At 50.8% G+C, this 19,275-nt stretch overlaps 1 protein-coding gene across 1 annotated transcript in view; it reads left to right on the forward strand.

Moving 5' to 3' along the window:
- The window catches only part of CAPN9 (calpain 9), a 39,467-nt gene that overhangs the window by 4,808 nt on the left and 15,384 nt on the right, over window positions 1-19,275 (forward strand). Inside the window, exons 2-10 of the mRNA XM_019757380.2 lie at window positions 1,215-1,284; window positions 4,104-4,222; window positions 5,710-5,843; window positions 10,389-10,557; window positions 11,517-11,600; window positions 13,902-13,987; window positions 15,815-15,892; window positions 17,894-18,054; window positions 19,023-19,180. Of these exons, the coding sequence (XP_019612939.2) occupies window positions 1,215-1,284; window positions 4,104-4,222; window positions 5,710-5,843; window positions 10,389-10,557; window positions 11,517-11,600; window positions 13,902-13,987; window positions 15,815-15,892; window positions 17,894-18,054; window positions 19,023-19,180 (1,059 nt within the window). The remainder of the gene's footprint in view (window positions 1-1,214; window positions 1,285-4,103; window positions 4,223-5,709; window positions 5,844-10,388; window positions 10,558-11,516; window positions 11,601-13,901; window positions 13,988-15,814; window positions 15,893-17,893; window positions 18,055-19,022; window positions 19,181-19,275) is intronic.

Genomic DNA, 19,275 nt, shown 5'->3' on the forward strand with positions numbered 1-19,275 from the left:
ACACTGAAGCTCTTGGTCTGGGAAGGACCCCCACCCCCACCCTTCAAAGAACTCACCATCCTCCCTGATTCTCTGGGGCACAGACCAGGGCGCAAGCGGGGCCTGCTGAGCTTGAGAACACAGTTCAGGGCCCCGCCGTGGGGAGTGCCCTGGTGGGGAGTTTCTGGAAGTAGGTGGGCAAGCCCTTCCCTCGCCCTGCACTCAGGTCCAGTTGAAATGGTCGGGTGTCTGCCGTGTGCCAGAACTCTCTCTATGTCTCATGATTTGCTGCTTCCTCTCCCTGGACCTTCACAAGACACCCTGCTCAACTGTCTGCTCCCCCAGGCCCTCCCTGACCACTCTGGCTAAAGCAACACCCCCATGCCGTCACTCTGTCCCAGCACGTCTCCTCTGGAACTCGTGTGTCTGTTCCCTGGTTATGGCCAGTCACTCGGCAGGCGTGCATTTCTGTCTCGTTCTTTGCTATGGTCTGTGTCAGAAACGTGTCAGGAACGGAGCCTGGTGCCTCCAAACAATGGAAAGATGACATGGATTTTGTGTAATCACTTTCAATACTTTTTTGTTAATGTTTTAGACTTATCCTTCCATATTATGATATATTAATATACACCAACGATTGTATCATGTACCCATAATATATATGATTATATATAATGCACTTTGGTGAAATTATGTGAGACACATATGTACACGTCTCTTACTATATAGTATAGATATATATATAAAAAATTGGACCTAAATGCATATTTTGAAAGAAGGAAGAAGCTGGGTGGCCCAAGTAGGAATTTGTGCTTATCCTGGTTACCAAGCTGTGTGTGTCACCTCAGTTTGAGATGAGGGCTTTGAAGCCCACCGAGGCACAATGCCCATGAGTGGGGAGCCAGAACCAGAACCCGGGACCCCCCACTCCAAGCCCAGGGCCTGGCTGACATCCACTCTGCAGCCAGGTGTGGAGGAACTCAGGCTAGAGCGCGGCACCAAAGGGCTGCTCAGAAGGCAGGACCTCTCCCCAGGGGCCATGGTCTACCAGAGAAGGCCCAGGCTTATGGGCACAGCCACGGTCGCCTTTCACCTCCTCGTGTCCCTCCACAAGGACATATCACACACAGGAAAGCAGTCCTGTGCTCCAAGAAAGGAGAGAGACCCTGAGCCTGCCCCATCCTGCTGGCCCACGAAGCAACGGGCCCACTGCATTAACACTCTTGTTCTTCTAGGAAATAGTGAAAAACCCAGAATTCATTCTTGGAGGGGCCACCAGGACTGATATCTGCCAAGGGGAGCTGGGTAAGTGTGAGTGGACAGAGCACAGGGTGGCGGGGCTGGATGGAGCGGACCAGCCTGTGGGGGCCAACACACAGGACCCCGGGGCCTGGGGACCTTCTCTGCTACCCCCCTCTGCTCCTCCCTCCATCCCTCCCACCCCCCACCCCCAGCCCACCTGTCTACTCTGGTGGAATGGAGCCCGGTGACATCTAGCCAGTTCCCTGGAGGTGGATGGGCCTGTGCTCGGGGCTCACAGCCCAGGAGTTTGCAGGGAACGGAGATACCCAGCGGCTGGCCCGGCTCCCCTACACCACAACACAGCGAATACCGGCTATACCAGCCCAGCCACCAGCTCGGCACCGTCAGCACAATGCCGTGTCCCATCTACCTAGCTACCCTCCCAATTTTACAGATGAGAAACCGAAGCTGAGGAGCTCTGAGGGCCTTGTCCAGAGATTCGGAGTGAAAGAGTCAGGATCCAAACTGGCTCTTCACCACGCTGCCACGCTGCCTCTCAGGGCTCATGCTTTGGGGGAACTCCCAGAACACAATCTCCTTTGTGCAATCGGCCTGAGGGTGCCCCCCAGACAGTTAAGTTGGGTCCTGCATTTTAGGATTCAGTCCAACACTGGGCCGGGTTTACCTTCATTCTATCTATGAAGGGAGAAAGAGAGAGAGAGAGAGAGAGAGAGAGACAGAGAGAGACAGAGAGAGACAGAGAGAGACAGAGAGAGACAGAGAGACAGAGACCTAAAAGAATTCCAATGGAACCAACCAGAGGGAATGGACCCCTGCAAGTCTGTGCAGACCCCAAGCTGCTTACAGCTGCTGCTTACCACCATGGGCCATGCTGCTTCCTCCATGCCGACTGACTGTGCTGCCCTAAACACGAACCCAAAAGGCACAAACCTAGAGTAACAACCATTGACAGACAAAGAGCAGGCTAGACAATAGATACACAGATGATAGAATTATAATTCTAGAATAACTTTGACTTTTTAAAAAAACTGACATTCAGATTGGTCTTTACTTCCTGAGGTTAAGGTTTCTGTAGGAGACTCTCTCCCACTCACCCTACAACTCCCCTCTTCTTCTGCCTTCCCTCACACCCCCCATCTCTACATTGCTATTTAATGGGAAACCATTGTACCGGTCCTTTGTTTTGCAGTTTAGTTCGGGTAGTTTTTACATTGGCAAAACATTTATTTGGAATGACAATCTTATATTTTACCTTAGTTGGTGGCTGCTTATAAATATTATTTTGTAACAAAATTTATTACATCCAAATACTGTAGTAACATAAGTATACATTTTGAAAGATAACAATAAAATGGACAGCCATGAGCCTGCCACCCAAAATAAGAACTACAAACCAACACACACCATCGCGGGTCTGTCCCCGATAGTGGTCCCCTGCAGGCTAGCGTCCACACCCAGCTGTCCAACAAACTGAACTTCATTCCGTCCCCTCTCCTGCACAGCGCTGGGCTTGGGCTGGCTAGTCCCACCCATTGGTCCCCATCAACAGCAACCTTGTTTTGTTGTTGAGTGTTTTCCTTTGATTTCAATTGTGTAAATAACACAGACTCCAAATTCCACCCTTCAATAGCTCAGAGCATCCTGTCTGAATAGACATGACTGTTGCACGCTCAGGCCAGGAAAAGAAACACTTTCCTGCATGTGGCAACATTGTAAGTTGAAGAAGCCAGTGGAGGAGGCCAGCCCACAGCGGGGACTGGCCGTGGCCACCCTGCAGCTAAAAGCAGGGACCGCCACTAGGGAGGTGCTCGGTAGGGCTCGCTAAACACGTGGTCCTGAAGCCTCCCACCATTGTCCCTTCCTATCCCCATCTCCCCAAACCCGGCCCCCAGCTGCCAAAGACCAGCTGATGCATTAGGAACCAGTGTCACACGGCTGCTGGTGACACCCTAGGGAAAGTGGAGTTACTCTGGGTAGCTTTCCTGCTGCTGGGCCCGCATGAGTCTCTGTTGCCAGTGCACAGCAACCAGAAAGGAGTCGTGTGACAGTGTCCCCCGTGCAGTGGCACACGGTACTTTCTGAGGCAGCCAAGTGAGTGCGATGGGGCCTTCAGTTCCAACGATGGTGGTGTGGTCTCTTCACGCAGGAGGTCTGGGGTAAAGTGGAGCCGTCCTGTTGCTTACGGGAACACTCCAAGGACCTTCTCACACTGACTGCATAGGCAGCACCTGAAATGCTGCCGGGCCACCTGTGGGCCTCCTCCCACCCTCAGTAAGTGCACATGGCTGCATCCGGAGGTCTCGACGACACACACAAAACAATGATACTCAATTTTACTTTTTAGTTGTTTTCTAATGTGTGTTAACGTGGAGACACACTGGGGAGATCAGTACATTAGTCGGCCAATTTTGAAAATCCAAGATAATTGGACACAAATACCCGCAGAGACACCATGACCTGCACCTAAACTGAGTCTGTTTTGGGAGGTGTCAGTCCCAGAAAGGCACTGCAGGGGCCAGGGCTCACCTGGCCACACTGTCTCTGATACCCACAGCCTCGGTCCCCTGGGTGGGAAGTCGCTGGGACTTCCCAGAGCTGACGCATACGGAGCCTGTGTGTGACAGCTGAGTCAGCCCATCCTGTAGCACTGCCAACATGCGGACAGCTGTTTATAACAAACTAGGCAGGAGAGGCGCAAAGGGAGGCAGCGCTCAGGACACAGGCGTTTGTCAGTTGGCTGTCCGTGAAACAGAAAAGATGTGGCCATGTAGGGAATGCCCCTCATGTCCTTCTGGCTTGTATGTTCCCCGTTTGCTGCGACTAAGTAGTGGAAACCGTGACTTATGGCTTCCATGTTGTAGGCGACTGCTGGCTGCTGGCCGCCATCGCCTCCCTTACGCTAAACCAGAAAGCACTCGCTAGAGTCGTCCCCCAGGACCAGAGCTTCGGCCCCGGTTATGCTGGGATATTCCATTTCCAGGTAAGCGGGAGCCCAGCCAGTGGACTTGCCTCCCTGGGGCCCAGCATGATGCCAGGGGCGTCTTCAGCTGTTAGGTAACCCCGGAGGGAACGGGATCCTACCTGTGTGACAGCGGCGTCCCAGCCTGTCCCACACTTCGCTCTATCGTGGATGACCTCCAGAAGCCCTGGGGCAGAGCAGGCATTGTAAGGTGGGCCTTCTCGGAAAGTACAGAGTAAAACAAGTGATGTTTGGGCAAACCTGGAGGTCCATTTGTTAAGGGTTTTAGTATTTGGGAATTCTTGTGCTTTAAGCATACATGGCCTAAAATGATTTATTCCTCTCAGGAACTGGATTACATCTCATAAACTGAAGAAATATAGATTTGGAGACATGAGTGTGTTTAAAAAATAAAAACTGAGTGAAATACAGAGACATCAGATCCTGGGACCCCGTGGAGGACACAGGACAGAGCCACGCGGGGCGAGGCCTGCCCTGCTTGCTTCTGCTTCCCGGTCTCCCTTCTCCCCTCCCTTATCCACTCTTTCCTTCACCCGGGCCCTCCAAGCCAGCCACTTGAAGGCCAGCCCTGAGCTCCCCCAAAGGCGGCTCCTGCTTCAGGAAGATCTGAAACCCAGGTCTGGCCTTTAAACACTTGCCCCCAAGAAGGCCTGAGGTGACATGTATTAGAAGGGTGAAGCCCCACTGGGGAGCCCAGCTGGGGCAGGCGACAGCATCCCCAAACTGCGCCCCCCCACACACATGCCACTGTGGCTCATCACCCAGAGTGGGGGGGCTCTAGTTCTTAAAACACACACAACCTCTACCAGGGCCCAGCTGGCCCGTCTGACCGGGTTGACTGCTGACACAGACACTCAGGACACCCCAGCAAGGCTGCCAGTAAATGCGCCAACTCCTCCTCTGACTCTCTTCTTACCTTAGCTTGCTCGGGCCGGCTGAAAGAGCAGGAAGACACATATACACTTGTGCACACACACACACTCATGCAAACACATGCCCATGCTCACACATGCACACATATGCATACATGTGCACAAACACACGTGCACACACACTCCCCTCACACCTGCACTGCCTCACTACAGCCTCTCTGTGTGAATGGCCGAAAAATCAGTCTTAGAGGCTCAACGTCCCTCCTCCCTCCGGGCGAAGAGGGGACGCAAGGTGAAGGAGCAGCTGAGACAGAGCTGGAAGCTGGGTGGCAGACAGGAGCAGAGGCCTGCCCAGCCACCTGGTGCTCGTAGAGAAGGGCCCATTCGGGGCGCCCGCGAGTGTCCACACGTGGCCCTGTCCTGCTCCCCTGGACACTGGGGTGACACTAAGTCTTTGAGCTGATGTCAGGGGTGGGGTTGGATGCTCGGCACAGAGTCCTGGTGGCCCTGTGGGGGAAGCCATATGTGATGTGCCTCCAGACCAGAAGGAGGAAAAGCAACTGACGGGGCTCCCGTGGGGCTCACCCCTTGTTTCCGTCTCCACCCCGGCAACAGTTCTGGCAGCACAGCGAGTGGCTGGACGTGGTGATCGATGACCGACTGCCCACCTTCAGGGACCGCCTGGTCTTCCTGCACTCGGCCGACCACAACGAGTTCTGGAGCGCCCTGCTGGAGAAAGCCTACGCCAAGTGAGTGTCCCACTGTGGCAGGCCCCATCCTGGGGCCTTTTCATGCAGCTTCTGTGGGGCCGAGGCGGGGCTCAGGGTTCACAGATGGGCACGGCAGGGCCCGCCAGCATGGGAATGAGCCGCCAGAACAGTTTCCTGTCAGGGCCTAGTGGTGACCATGGCCCTGCTATCCCTGTGTCAGGAAACTGGCTTTTGGAAAAGCTGGGAGGGTAAGCAGAGGGAAACACTAGGTGTGTTGAGAACGCCTGGTTCTCCCGACTTCCTGCCAAACACTGTCACAGTTCAAACATCAGGGCTGCACCACCTGGATAGTAACATTAATTTTTTTCCTTTCAGAATGCTCCTTTTTTTCACTTAAAAAAATTGTGGTAAAATGTACCATCTTAACCATTTTTAAGTGGACAGCTCAGTGGCATTAAGTGCATTCACACTGTTGTGCTACCATCCCCTCCATCACCTCCAGGACTCTTCATCTGGAGAAACTGAACTCTGTCCCCATTAACCACTAAGCCCCCATCCAGCACCTGGCTCCCACCTACTTTCTGTTCCTGTGGGTTTGGCGAGTCTAGGAACCTCATGTGGGTAGAACCAAGACAGACATTTTTGTCCTCAGGTCCCTGGGCATCTTGATTTCCAGCCCATTGGCTTGTCAGCAAAAGGCCACAGTAGCTGGAGTCCTGTGCTCCGGTAGCTGCAGAGATGACCCGAGAGTCCCTCTCAGGCTCAACCTGGATCTTCAAGCCGTAGGAATCTTGTCCTCAGAGGCAGGGACCAGGGACCTCCACATGGGGCGTCCAAGTAACAAAATAAAATGAAGGCCAACTGGGATTCAGCTGACCCCAAAATCAGTAGGATAGGACTCAAGCCATCAAAGAAGACCCAAGGGTGCACCCTTTGCCCACCCAGCTCTGTGGACAGGCTGGAGGTGGGCAAAGGGCCACTCCTTCCAGGCACAGCAGGGAAAACCAGCTCCATCTCTGCCCTGTGGGGAGTCACCCCCCCCCCAACAGGGGACCTCTCTAGGGCTACCCCTGTGCTGGGTGGGGGGCGGCTTCATTCTCAGTGAGTACAGCACAAGGAAACACTCCCCTGCAACTGTGGGAAAGGCTTGGGCCAGGAAATCCAGCCAGTGGGATTCAATGGGATGTGAAGGGTTAAGCCTTTCCCTTGGAGAGAAGAGTAAAGAATAGGTTCTCTAAAAAGAAAATCTTTGTTTATTTCTTAGTCATTAAGAGAGGCCAAAAATAGTTGAGAGGACACCCCACCAAAATTGATGTGCAAATGACAAATGAGCACATGCAAAGAGTCTCCACGCCATTTGTCATTAGGACATTGCAAATTAAAGAATAATGAAACATTATTACTCACCTGTAGTACCAATTGTTCACAAGGACATGGAGTAACAGGGACCTTCATTCATTGCTGATGGGAATGCAAAATGGTGCATCCATAATGGAAGATAGCTTGACTGCTTCTTTCAAAACTAAACATGGTCTTAGCGAGTGATCTAGCAATTGCTCTCCTTGGTGAATGAGTTTGGTAAAAACTCATGTCCACCCAAAAACCTGCACACAAATGCTTATAACAGCTTTACTCATGATTGCCCCAAACTGGAAGCAGTCAAGATGAATGGATAAACAAAACTGTGCTACATCCAGAAGATGGCCTATTTTTCAGTAATAAAGAGAAATGAACTACCAAGCCATGAAAAGACATGGATGAATATTAATGCATATTGCTAAATGAAAAGAGCCAATGGGAAAGCTATACACTGTGTGTTTCCAACTATGATACATTCTGGAAAAGGCAAAACCATGGAGACAGTAAAAGATCAGTGGTTGCAGGGGTTGAGGTGAGGGGGCGGGGGTGTAGGTGGAGCACAGGGGATTTTTTTAGGGCCATGGAACTACTCTGTATGACACTGTCATGGTGAATACATGACACCATGCATTTCCCAAACCCACAGAACTTTACAGCACAAAGAGTGAATCTTCATACATGCAAATTTAAGAAGTCATCTTGGAGGATGGGGGATCCAGGATGAAATACAGACTGTGATGAAATAATCTAACTGTATTACAAACCTATGGGACCAACTCCCTGAAGGGCAGGAGAGAAGGCGCTGACCTAGGTAACTCTGGAAATGAACTCAGCCCATTAGAGCAAAAGCAGGAGAAATTGTCTGTAAGCACTGTGCTCTCGTAGGTGAAGTTGTTCCCCGTACGGGTACAGGACAACAATTCTGACACCACCATACAGATATGCTGAATTGAACAATGAAGTCAATGGTTGGCGGCTGGTGGGAACCACGTGTCTCACTGTTGGAGTGAAGGGTAACAGAGAAGCAAAGGGAGGACACTAGAACAATGCTTGTGGTCATGAGTTAGAGGTGGAGACATCAGCCTGAACTTATGTTTAGTTTAACAGAAACGGTTACATACAGATATGTGTATACATACATGGGTTAGCATACACATGTATATGTCCTTGATTTGTCAGCTGGCAGGACCTAGAAGCCATGACAAACTAAAACCACAAGCACTCCCACCTCTCGGTCTTGGGCTCTAACACCATCCTCCAATAAAGGAACCAGAGCTCCTTGGAGATAAGGCTGATTCTAGGGCAGGAAATCTATAAGAGGGGCCCACAGTATCTTGTAGTACCAGAAAGTGAAACACGCTTTAAACACACACACACACACACACACACACACACTCATGTGCACATGTGCACACATACACATGCACTGATGGGGTCATTTCAAAGGGACACAGAAGCCAATAGAAGGACCTGAAAATAACCAAAGCTGGAACAAGTTGAGCAACAAAATAAGTAAGGTAGTACTGGACTATAAACCAAAGTGTAAGATAAATCCACGAGTCCATGCTGATATAAGTAAGTGATGAATAAATAAGTGGGGAGAAGAGACAAACCTCCCATGTAGAAGAATTCCATGTAATTTATGTAGACTCTCTGGCCGTAGGGAGGGTAGCCTAGCCCCCCACTCCTTAAGTGCGGGCTGCACATAGTGACATGCTTCCAAAGAGGACAGTGTGGAGGGGAGATGGAGAGGAACTTGACAGTGGAGAAAACTGATAGACACGACCTCGTCCAGGCGCTCAAGGTCAACATCACAGCGATAAGCCATGATGTCAGTATGTACGCTGATATGATGTCATGAGAAGGGCACTTTACCTCTGTGGTCTTCCTCCCCAAAACCCAGGACCACTGTCTAATCATGAGAAAAAACAGCAGATGGTCCTCCTCAGAACTGTCCCAGTTATCACAACAAGGCGAGTCTGAGAAGCTGTCACAGCCATGAGTTGCTGAGGAGACCTGAGGACTCAGTGCCAGGTGGAACCCTAGATGGGATCATGGGACAGAAAACATATTAGGTAAAAACTAAGGAAACCTGCATGACGTACAGACTTTAAAGAATGATGATGAATTGGTTCCGTCACTGCAACCAATGTTCCTACTGACGTAAGGTGCTCAGTAGCGGGACACTGGTGAAGGCACGTGGGAACTCTGTGTACCAGGTAAGAATTGTTCTATAAATCTAAGACTTCCAAACGGAAAAGTTTACTTTACAAATGAAGCAGAGTTTGTGTGTATATATGTATATATGTCAATAAACTCATACTAATAAACACATGACTATAAGAAAAATGGTTGGGAGTACATGAGACCAGAAAGAAAGAGAAAGGACCTAAACTCTCTCTCAGTCTATGTACAACTAACACCTTTGTGGTCAGGCCCTGTGCACCTGAGAAGAGAGACTCACTCAACCCTAACAGCAGCCCTAGAGGCAGAGTACAACCAGCGCGTTTTGCAAATCAGGAAACTAAAGCACTAAATGAGTGTGGGGACAGAGCCAGGAGTGCAGTTTCCAGGCTCCGCCTCACGTGGAAAGATGCTGGCTCAGGTAGTAAATGGCCATCAACTGTGATGGGATGGCCAGTAGCTGTGGCTAGTTGGCCGTCAGCTGTAACCAGTGAGCCATTGGCCTCTAATATAACTGCTGTGGCTACGCTAGCAGAAAATGGGGGCTAGCAAGAAGATGGTGGCTGAGCCTGCAAGGGTGGAGTGTGGATTGCGGATCTATTGTGTGGCTCCTGCTCCCTGTGTCTCCAACCCAGCCGCCAGCCAGTATATAGTGGTACGACTCCCCTATCTATGGCTCTGTGGCTGTTCCTTTTTGGCCTCACCGTGTCCTGCGTTCTTATGTGGGGAGCAGGACCAGAGACCACGCATGACACCCTGAATGACAATTTGTCCCAAGATCACTGCGGACTGGCCTTTGAACCTGCAGCCAGTTGAGGACCAGGGTCCCCACCACAGGGTCCGCTGCCTCTCACGGAGGGTTTTTGTTTCCTCAGAGCTCCAAGCAAACCCTGATGGCACTTCCGATCCTCCTTCCACACCAGCCAGCCAGGGAAGCCCTGGGAGTTGATGCTCACGTGGTTGGGAAAGTTATAAAACTGACTGAGAGCGCCACCTGGTGGTCTTCCTTGTTCCCTGCAGCGGTCTCCCACTTTCTTGCAGGCTGAACGGGAGCTATGAGGCGCTGAAGGGAGGTAGCGCCATGGAGGCCATGGAGGACTTCACCGGGGGCATAGCAGAGACCTTCTTGACTAAGGAGGCTCCAGAGAACTTCTACGAGATTCTAGAGAAGGCCTTGAAGAGGGGCTGTCTGGTGGGCTGCTCCATCGATGTAAGTCACTCGCCTTCCAGGTACTGTGCTGGGGCCAGGGGTCTGAGCCAGTGCCCTGGCCACACACAAGGACAGGCATGACTTTCGGTGGTGGTGGGGTCGGGGTCGGGGGGGGGTCAATGTTTATTTTAATTAAAGCAAGAGTTTCTATTTAATGTTTTTCAAATTGAAAGGTAAGACACAGTTGCTGTATCAGGTATATGAACAGTCCTGAGATACCTAAAGGCACATGCCTGCCTCCCGCCCTCAGCACCAGGCCTGTGACGCCTGGCGTGTGCGCCTCACACTCTCCACACTTGTACAACAGGCACGCACACAGGTACAGGAGCACAGGGCAGGTTGGTTTGATTTCACTAAATGGAATCTTACCATAGACTTTTCTGAAAGTTGTTTATTTCGCTTCATATATCATGAAAAAATAATCAGTAGATAGAAATCTAACAGCACTTAAAGTTTTTTCTTTATGTGTACAAGCACACACACAGAATTCTACCTCTTCTATTTTTTAAACATATTCAAATTTTCGATTTCCTTTTCGATTAACCTTGAGACTTCACTCTTTGTTTGTCAATTATCCCCCTCCTTTGAGTTTTCCAATTTGTGACATGAAGTTGTATGTGACACTGTTACATGCTTCTTCCATGTGTGTGTGACTGTGTTTCTCTCTCATGCTGCTGCATGATGGGACCGTCAGGTTGTTCTGTTTGGGGGCAAAAAAGTGAAGTAATCGCTGGAGTCCGAGCTGCGAATGAGTGTCTCCTCACCGGAAGAGACTGGGAATTGCTGAATGTCACTGCAACCTTCTTAGGGTGTCCTCTGTAGCCATTTTATATGCCCCAGGCACATGGCCCTCACCTGGAGGAGCAGGAGGGACCAGGCCAGGCGCAGAGCTCAGTCTGGCCAGGTAACAAAAGCTTGACTCACACAATGGGTCCAACGCTGCTCTTGTCATGTTTCAGATCAGAAATGCTGCAGAATCCGAAGCCCGGACGCCTTTCGGTCTTATTAAGGGCCATGCCTACACTGTGACGGGAATTGACCAGGTGGGTGACATAACCCGCTGCTGACAGGGCACAAGGACAGATTCAGCAACAGTAGTCCCTTATGCTTGTTTAGTGCATCACAGTTCAAACCTCACTTTCAGACATTTCAGGCAATGTCTCATCTAAAGAGGCAGGCTGGAATTCAAAACAGCCAAACAGGAAAGAGAGAAGCATGTGATTCCAGCACAGCACCAAACTTGTTTAGTGGGTGTGAGAACCGGGTCTTCCCTAAATCCAGTGCTGTAATGGTCAGGGTTGTCCAGGGAACAGAAGCAATAGGTAGAGAGAGAGATAGTGACAGAGGGAGGGAGGGAGGGAAGGAGGGAGGTTTATTATTATGAGGAATTGGTTCATGTGATGACGGAGGCTGAGAAGTCCTATGACCGCATCTGTAAGCTGGAGACTCAGGACAGCTGGTGGTGTAGTTCTAGTCCAAGTGTAAAAGCCAGAGAACCAATAATTCAAGTCCTAGTCCTAGAGCAGAAGGAACCCAAAGTCCCGGTTCACAGTCTTGCAAGGAGGGAATTGTTCCTTCCGTGGCCTCTTCATTCTATTTAGACCTTCATCTGATTAGATAGAGCCCACTGACATCGGGGAGGACCATCTGCTTTACTCCGTACACTGATTCAAATGCTAATCTCCTCTGGAAACACCCTCGCAGACACACCCAGAATAATGTATAACCAAATATCTGGACCCCTGTGACCAGTGAAGTGGACACATAAAATCAGCCCTCACAAGGCCTCTTGCCTGCAGCTGTGGTCCAGGGTGGGACTGACCCCCGGGACCCACCTAGCCCCACGCGGCAGCACTCTGACTGCCAGGGAGGGAGGACTTGGCGTGGGTGGGGGCTCCCTGAGGGGAGCATAGGAAAGAGAAGGGAAGAGGATGATGAACGAGGACGACAAGAAGCCCAGGGCTACACTTGCTCACATTCAAGTGCAATGAACCCCAACAGCCTGGCCTGACCCTCTCATCTGTGTGTCTCTGAGGCGGGTCTGAAACATGGTTTGTAGAGGACACAAGCACCTCTGGTGTCCTCCTGTTGCTGCCCACGCTTTGGGTAACACACTCCGTGGGAGTGAAGAGTGTGGAAGGAAGCACCTGCCCCCCTTGCTCACCGGGGCGTGAGCAGAGCAGTCCGGGGGAAGGCATGTGGATCTCTAGATTTGTAGGTACTTGCGCTGGCTACTTTCCACCTTCCCACACGCCCTGCCAATCGCTCACCTGAATAGGCATGTGATTTTTAATTTTAGATCTAAATATTATTCCAAGTAACAACAGAAACGTTCCACCTCCTATGAATCTGGTCAGTTGCTTTTGCTTTCTCTCCTCCGGCAAAGACTTTCCTTTCCTTGCATGTTTCAGTCAGGGAACATCTTATATGGTGAGGGGCAAGCCACATCTTAAAGTCCGGAGAGGTTATACCAACTTAAATTATTTTTACACATCAAAAATACAATTTGTGTCAAGTGCACGAGGATAAAATATTCTGAGAGCTAAGATTTCTGGTTCACTGATGGATAGAAGTCTTTTACTTCCACTCTTTTCCTCTAAGCTCTTTCTAAAATGGACTGAGGGGAGAACATTGGATTTAGCATACTTAGAAGAGGTTTTTGCTTATTGTTGTTTAAATTCCCAGCTTGTGCTTATTTTCATGTCATTCATCTGTGAGTAAGATGCTAAAGATGAAGGAAACGCAGTACAGCCATGTGCCCCTAATGATGGGGAAATACCTGAGAAGTGTGTCATTAGGCGAGTCGTCGTTGTGTGAACATCACGGAGGCACTTACACACCGAGATGTACAGCCTCCTACACACCTTGGTTGCGTGGTATGTCACCACCTTACATGTGGCCCGGCATTGACAGAAATGTCCATATGGGCACGTGACTCGGCAGTTCCTCGAGCACGCTGAGAACCCTACCATTCGCTGTACTGGGTGCACACAGATGGGTAACACTTGGCCCCGCCTCGGAGAATCCACTCTAGAGAGAGCTCAGTCATGTGAAGATTCATGTGGACTAATTTCTCATGCATCGCAATTCTACTTTATATCACTATTCTACTTTATTTCCCAGATTCAGCATACCTGTTCTGGGGTGATTCATAACCCATCACTGGCAATGCTAGTCATTGTGTTCAACAGGAATTAGGAAGTTCCAAGGGCTCGGAAAGAGCTAATGGGTTTCGGCGTGTCTGTAGCATGTTGTAGTCAGAGGCTTTCAGTAAAGCCTGCTCATGGCTGGAGCTCATGGAGGCAGTTATCATTTCACATTTCCCCATTGCTTTTCCTTTCCAGGTAAGCTTCCAAGGCCAGAAGGTCAGACTCATCAGAGTCCGGAACCCATGGGGCCAGGTCGAGTGGAATGGGTCCTGGAGCGACAGGTCAGTCCCCACCCATCTCTCTGGCCCACCCTCCTTCTTACTGTTCCTGGGGTGAGAGGCGCCAGGCTGGCTTGTGCAGACGTGGGGAGGAGGAGCAGTTTGTCTCGATTGTCCACTGGCTCTTATTCAGGGTCCTGTCCTGCTCTGGGCACCTCACTTCAGCCCCAGGGCCTGCCTTGCAGTCAAACTTGATTCTCAAGGGAGAGTCTTACAGCTGCTCTTCAACTTCCGTGTAATTATGTTTATGTCAGTGAGTGTATTGTATTAGCTCATCCCCACAGCATGGCAAAAGGCTTGGTCTCCAGTCCTGACTAGCTCCGGTGAGCTCTGTGTGTGTGTGTGTGTGTGTGTGTGTGTGGTGTGTGCTTGCGTGTGTGTGTACATATGTCTGGGTCTCTACATGTATGTGTATGTATGCTCATGCGCACTTTGGGTGGGGGAGGGGTGGCAATGAATATTTTTGGTGTGAGAATCCCTGAAACATTGCCAGGTAGGTCACTAGAGAGTTCTCTGTAATGACCACTGACCATTGGCCAGAGTCCCAGTGGCCCAGTAGAGACAAAAAGGAAGTGGACTAGAAAATTCACCCATTACAGAGCAGTTAACGAGGGTTATTTATGTGGCCCCCAATTGTCAAGAAAGGTCTGCCTTTGTGGTGTGTTCTCTCCTCGTCTCTTGGGAAGTGGCCCAGGTGCCTGAGATCGGGCGTGTTTTGGTGTGCTCCTGCGGGGCCCACCCTGAGCTGTCCGTCCCCGACTCCCTCCCCCTCTGCGGGGTTCTCTGCTGTGCCCCCTCCCTCCCACCCACAGCTTGTGGGGCTCTGAGAGCCCTGCAGAAAGTCTAGAACTGGACTAACTCTGATCCGGTGATTGTCCTCAGCTCAGAGGCACCAACTCACCAACCACTGGTGTATGGGTGGCTTTATCAACCAGGCTCCAGCTGGCGGGCACAGCGTGCACGCCCGGGACTGCTGTGTCCCCACCGCTGCTCTTGTCCCTGCCCCCTGCCCTCTTGTTGGTTAGCTTCCACCTTCTCAGAATTGGCAGGAGATGATTCAGACCAGACCAACATCAAAGGAGGGAAGAGCTCCGCCTCCCTCTCCTGGCGGAGATGGAAAGAGCAGAAATTTTTCCCCCTTTCTCCCGCCTTCCCCCCCAGACTCTGGTTCAAACCATTGTTTCTCAGTCTAGTTGTGTAGGACACAGCTCCCTGGCCCATGCTGGTATTATGAGCCTTGCACACCCCCTGCTGAGGCAGTCGGTCACCAGTTGTCGGTTGGCCGCTCACAGCAGCTCACAGCAGCTCTCACCAGGTGCCAGCCACTCACGCTGGCTGCTGGCCGCTCACTCTGACCACTGGCCACTCATGGCAGCACATGGTAGCCCACGGCAGCACACAGCAGCTCACGATGGTTGCTGGCTACTCACACTGGCCACCGGCCACCAGCCACTCCTGGCAGTACACAGCAGACCGCAGCGGCACTCAGCAGCCCTGCGGCAGCTCACGCCAACCTCTGGCTGCTCACGGCAGCCCAACTCCAGGGAGAGCTGTTGTTCACAATCTTAGCTGTAGAGGGCGCAACTCACTGGCCCATGTGGGAATCCAACCAGCGACCTCGGCTTAGGAGCACCGCACTCCCTCCACCTGAGGCACCCGGCCAGCCCAAGAACAGAAATATTAACACCAGAATTAATGAGACGCTTCACATCATGAGTAGACTTGTACTGCACACCCCGCTTTCTGGGAGGGGCTGCCCCATCCAGGGCCACTATGGTTTCTGCTGGTGCACATAACCCTCAGCCTAACCCTGACTTTGCTTCCTCCAAGTTCTTCCGAGTGGCGTTCCATTGGCCCAGCTGAGCAGCAGCGCCTGTGTCACATGGCTCTGGATGATGGGGAGTTCTGGTACCGTGTTTGTCTGTTTTCTCTTCTGTATTAAGCACAGGTGTGAGTGTGCCCCGTGGCCCTGGGTGCAAAGAGTATCACCTTTCTTTTTCCTCCCTTCCTCCCTCCTGTCCTTCCTTCCTTCCTCCCTTCCTCCCTCCTGTCCTTTCTTTTGTAAATCAAATATTTCTGTCTGAAACTCCTTCTATACACCAGGTTGGCAGAGAAATTAATCTTTTATGTTTTGGGGACTTGCCCCATCTCCAGGTTAGTTTGAGTCTCAGGAGAGTTGGACGTGGGGCAGAGCCTCTGGTCTCCAGCCCAGCATCCCTCCTCTGAGCTCTCTGTCATCCAGGTTTGCATGGCAAATTTGAGGACAGGCAGCCTGCTGCTCACAGGGCTCAGCTAAGTGACAGGGACCCTTGAAGGCAGTTACCTTGAGAGCATCTAAAGCTATAGACTTAAGTGGGAAAGGAACATGCCTAATCTGGCTTTCCACAGGGCTGGATCTCTTTATTCAACTGAAAATTTTAATGGGTCTCCATCTCTAGAAGCTTTTGTCAGTCTTATTTGTTCCTGTGGGATGCAGACACATCTGGCTCTTCCAACCCTGAAAGACCACAGCTTTCGGATGTCTGGAGCTCTGCCATTTTGTGTGCTTGAACCAGTCAGTCCTGGCTTGAGCTCCACTCTCCTGACACCATATTAAATACAACAAGCAAAACCCAGCAGACACACTACTCCAGCTTTCCCCATTCTTTTCCCCTAGAGCACAGCCTCAGTAAGCATTTATTTGTTCTGTTTTCCATATTTTTGCAGACAACAGTTTTAGCAAATGCTTTGCTATTCATAGCATGGACATCTATTTTCCAACTCCAGTATTTTCTTGCAGCGTCCTGCCCAGCTGCTACGCTGATGTCACATGTTTTAGAATTCTGTTATGGTGGGTCAGTGCTCCAAAGACCAATGGCTTAGGGAACAGCACCTGCTGAGACTAATACTTAACTGTGTAAAGACTCAAATGCAATAGCATTTATTTCTCACTCGTAACAGTCCGTGAGCACATCCCTATTCTGTGGGTGGCTCTGTCCATGACTGACTCGGGGAGCCAAGCTCCTTCATTATGTGGCTCCAATAGCCCCTGGGGTCACATGGTCATCTGCAGGATGCCAACAGAAGAGGGAAGAAAAGGAAAGATTGGAGAAGACAGCCCCATTTCCTAAAAGCCTTAGCCCAGAAGTAACATATCTACTGCTTACAGCCCACTGTTGATGGGAGGGGTGGTGTAGTCCCCGGGGGCGAGCTTTGGTGACCTGCTACCCATCTCTGCTTCAGAAACCAGGAAGTTGAAAGTAGGAGAAATGTGTGGAAAACATATAGGGTGTTTGAGAGATTGACAAGCTGTGGAATTGGAAATTAAAGACAAACGTACCTTGAATTTTGAGTACAGATGCCCTGGGTTAATAATGAGTTGTGTGAAAAGAACAAAACTTGCAGAAAAAAAGCAGGTCCAGCATTAGTATCCTCACATAAATTGCCAAGTGGCAGCAGGCGGTCAGACGTAATTTGAGAGGCTGTATGTAGAGAGGTCCAGCTAGGGAAGAGGGGAGAAATGAGTCAGAGGAAGTGTGGAAATCCACGGGGGAGGCCCAGCAAAGGACAGTGCGTCTGGGTCTCCGCCCCCCAACACTGAGGGCTTCCCTGAGCTTCCTGTTGAAAATCGCACCCACCTACCCTCTCCTCCTTCACCAGAGTTTATCTTCTTTGTAGCACTTACATATAATCAACCTACATGTTTACCTTTTATTTCTTTTTACCTTCTTAATCCTGTTCTTTTTCTTTACCTTTTTTGTATTTTCTGTCTCCCCACACCTGAGTACTCCCCATTCCCTGGTACAGGGGCAGGCACTCGATCACCATTTGTTAGGTGAGTGAATGAGTGAATGAATGAACAAACGAACGAACGGGTCATGCCATCACCACCACCACCTACACCGACTGTGTCCTTCCACTTTGTTGCAGGATGGCATTTAGTGACTTTAAGGCCCATTTTGACAAAGTAGAGGTCTGCAACCTCACCCCTGACGCCCTGGAGGAGGACACTGTCCACAGATGGGAGGTGACAGTCCACCAAGGAAGCTGGGTACGGGGCTCCACGGCTGGGGGCTGCCGCAATTTCCTCGGTTGGTAGTCTGCTTGTCAGTCTCTCTATCATTTCCAAGTGTCCAGTCCCGCCCGGGGATGTCAGTGGATCAGGGCCAGGACCCTCGGGAAAGCCCGAACCGTGGGTTAGACACTAGGATTTCAGGGATAATGGGGAAAGCGCTGAGGAGGCTGAGCAGCAAGCTGGGTATAAGTTGCTCAGGGAAACGCCCTTGTTTTACCACTTAGGTTATTTTCCATTACAAGGAGCAGAAAACACAACCCACACTAGCTCAGCAATAAAAAGGGTTTATTGTCCTATGTAACTGAAAAATTCAGAGAAGTAGGGTGGACCCGTTCATTTGTAGTCCTGTGTTCTGCCCTCTTTCCTCAGTAGCCGGTGTCTTCAGTCCAGCTTTCTAGACTCCCAGGAGGGCTCGGTGTTCCTCACTTACACGCACAGCGAAAGCACCTGATTGCCTCAGACAAAAGTCCTCAGCTTCCCTCTAATAGGGAATTCCTTGAACCAGCCAATGTACCTGGTGAATACTGTGGGCTGACTGGCTTTATCCCAATTCCCCATGGCGAGAGGGAATTCCGTAGATTAATCGGGATTCACCCTTGGAGCTGGGTGAGAGGTTGATTCTGCTCAAATGGCACCACCATTACCCGGATACCGGGCACAGCCACAGGTGCCCCACTGTCCCCTTTGAGATGCCAAATGGAAAACATAAGACAGAACAAACTGTAGGTGACCAGACCCAGAAGAATGTGTTTTAAAAGCTGCATGGGAAATGGTTCCAAAGAAAGTGGAAACGAACGGGACAACATTGCATTCTCACAGGAGATTCTAGATCATGGGACAAGAGGGTGATCAGAACAGGGAAGACATTTTCTCAGGGTTGGGAGGATGTGGTGGGTGCCTGGTGTGTGTGTGTGTATGTGTGTGTGTGTCCCCTTCATGGTTTTTTAGAAGAAAGGGAAATGATCTGCCTCTTTCAAATGGCAGACACCTTTTGGACCAACCCACAAATAAAGCTGTCCCTGACTGAGACGGATGAGGGGCAGGAGAACTGCACTTTCCTTGTGGCCCTGATGCAGAAAGATCGAAGGAAACTCAAGAGGTTCGGCGCCAACGTGCTGACCATTGGCTACGCCATTTACCAGGTGCGTGGGGGTCAGCTGCTCCTCAGAACCCACCCTCTGAGTCCTACATTCTTGGTTCCTCTCCAGCCCCATGCCTGAGACTCAATGGCCAGTCA

The sequence above is a fragment of the Rhinolophus sinicus genome, linkage group LG12 (genome assembly GCF_036562045.2).
Source record: "Rhinolophus sinicus isolate RSC01 linkage group LG12, ASM3656204v1, whole genome shotgun sequence".
Lineage (NCBI taxonomy): Eukaryota > Metazoa > Chordata > Mammalia > Chiroptera > Rhinolophidae > Rhinolophus > Rhinolophus sinicus.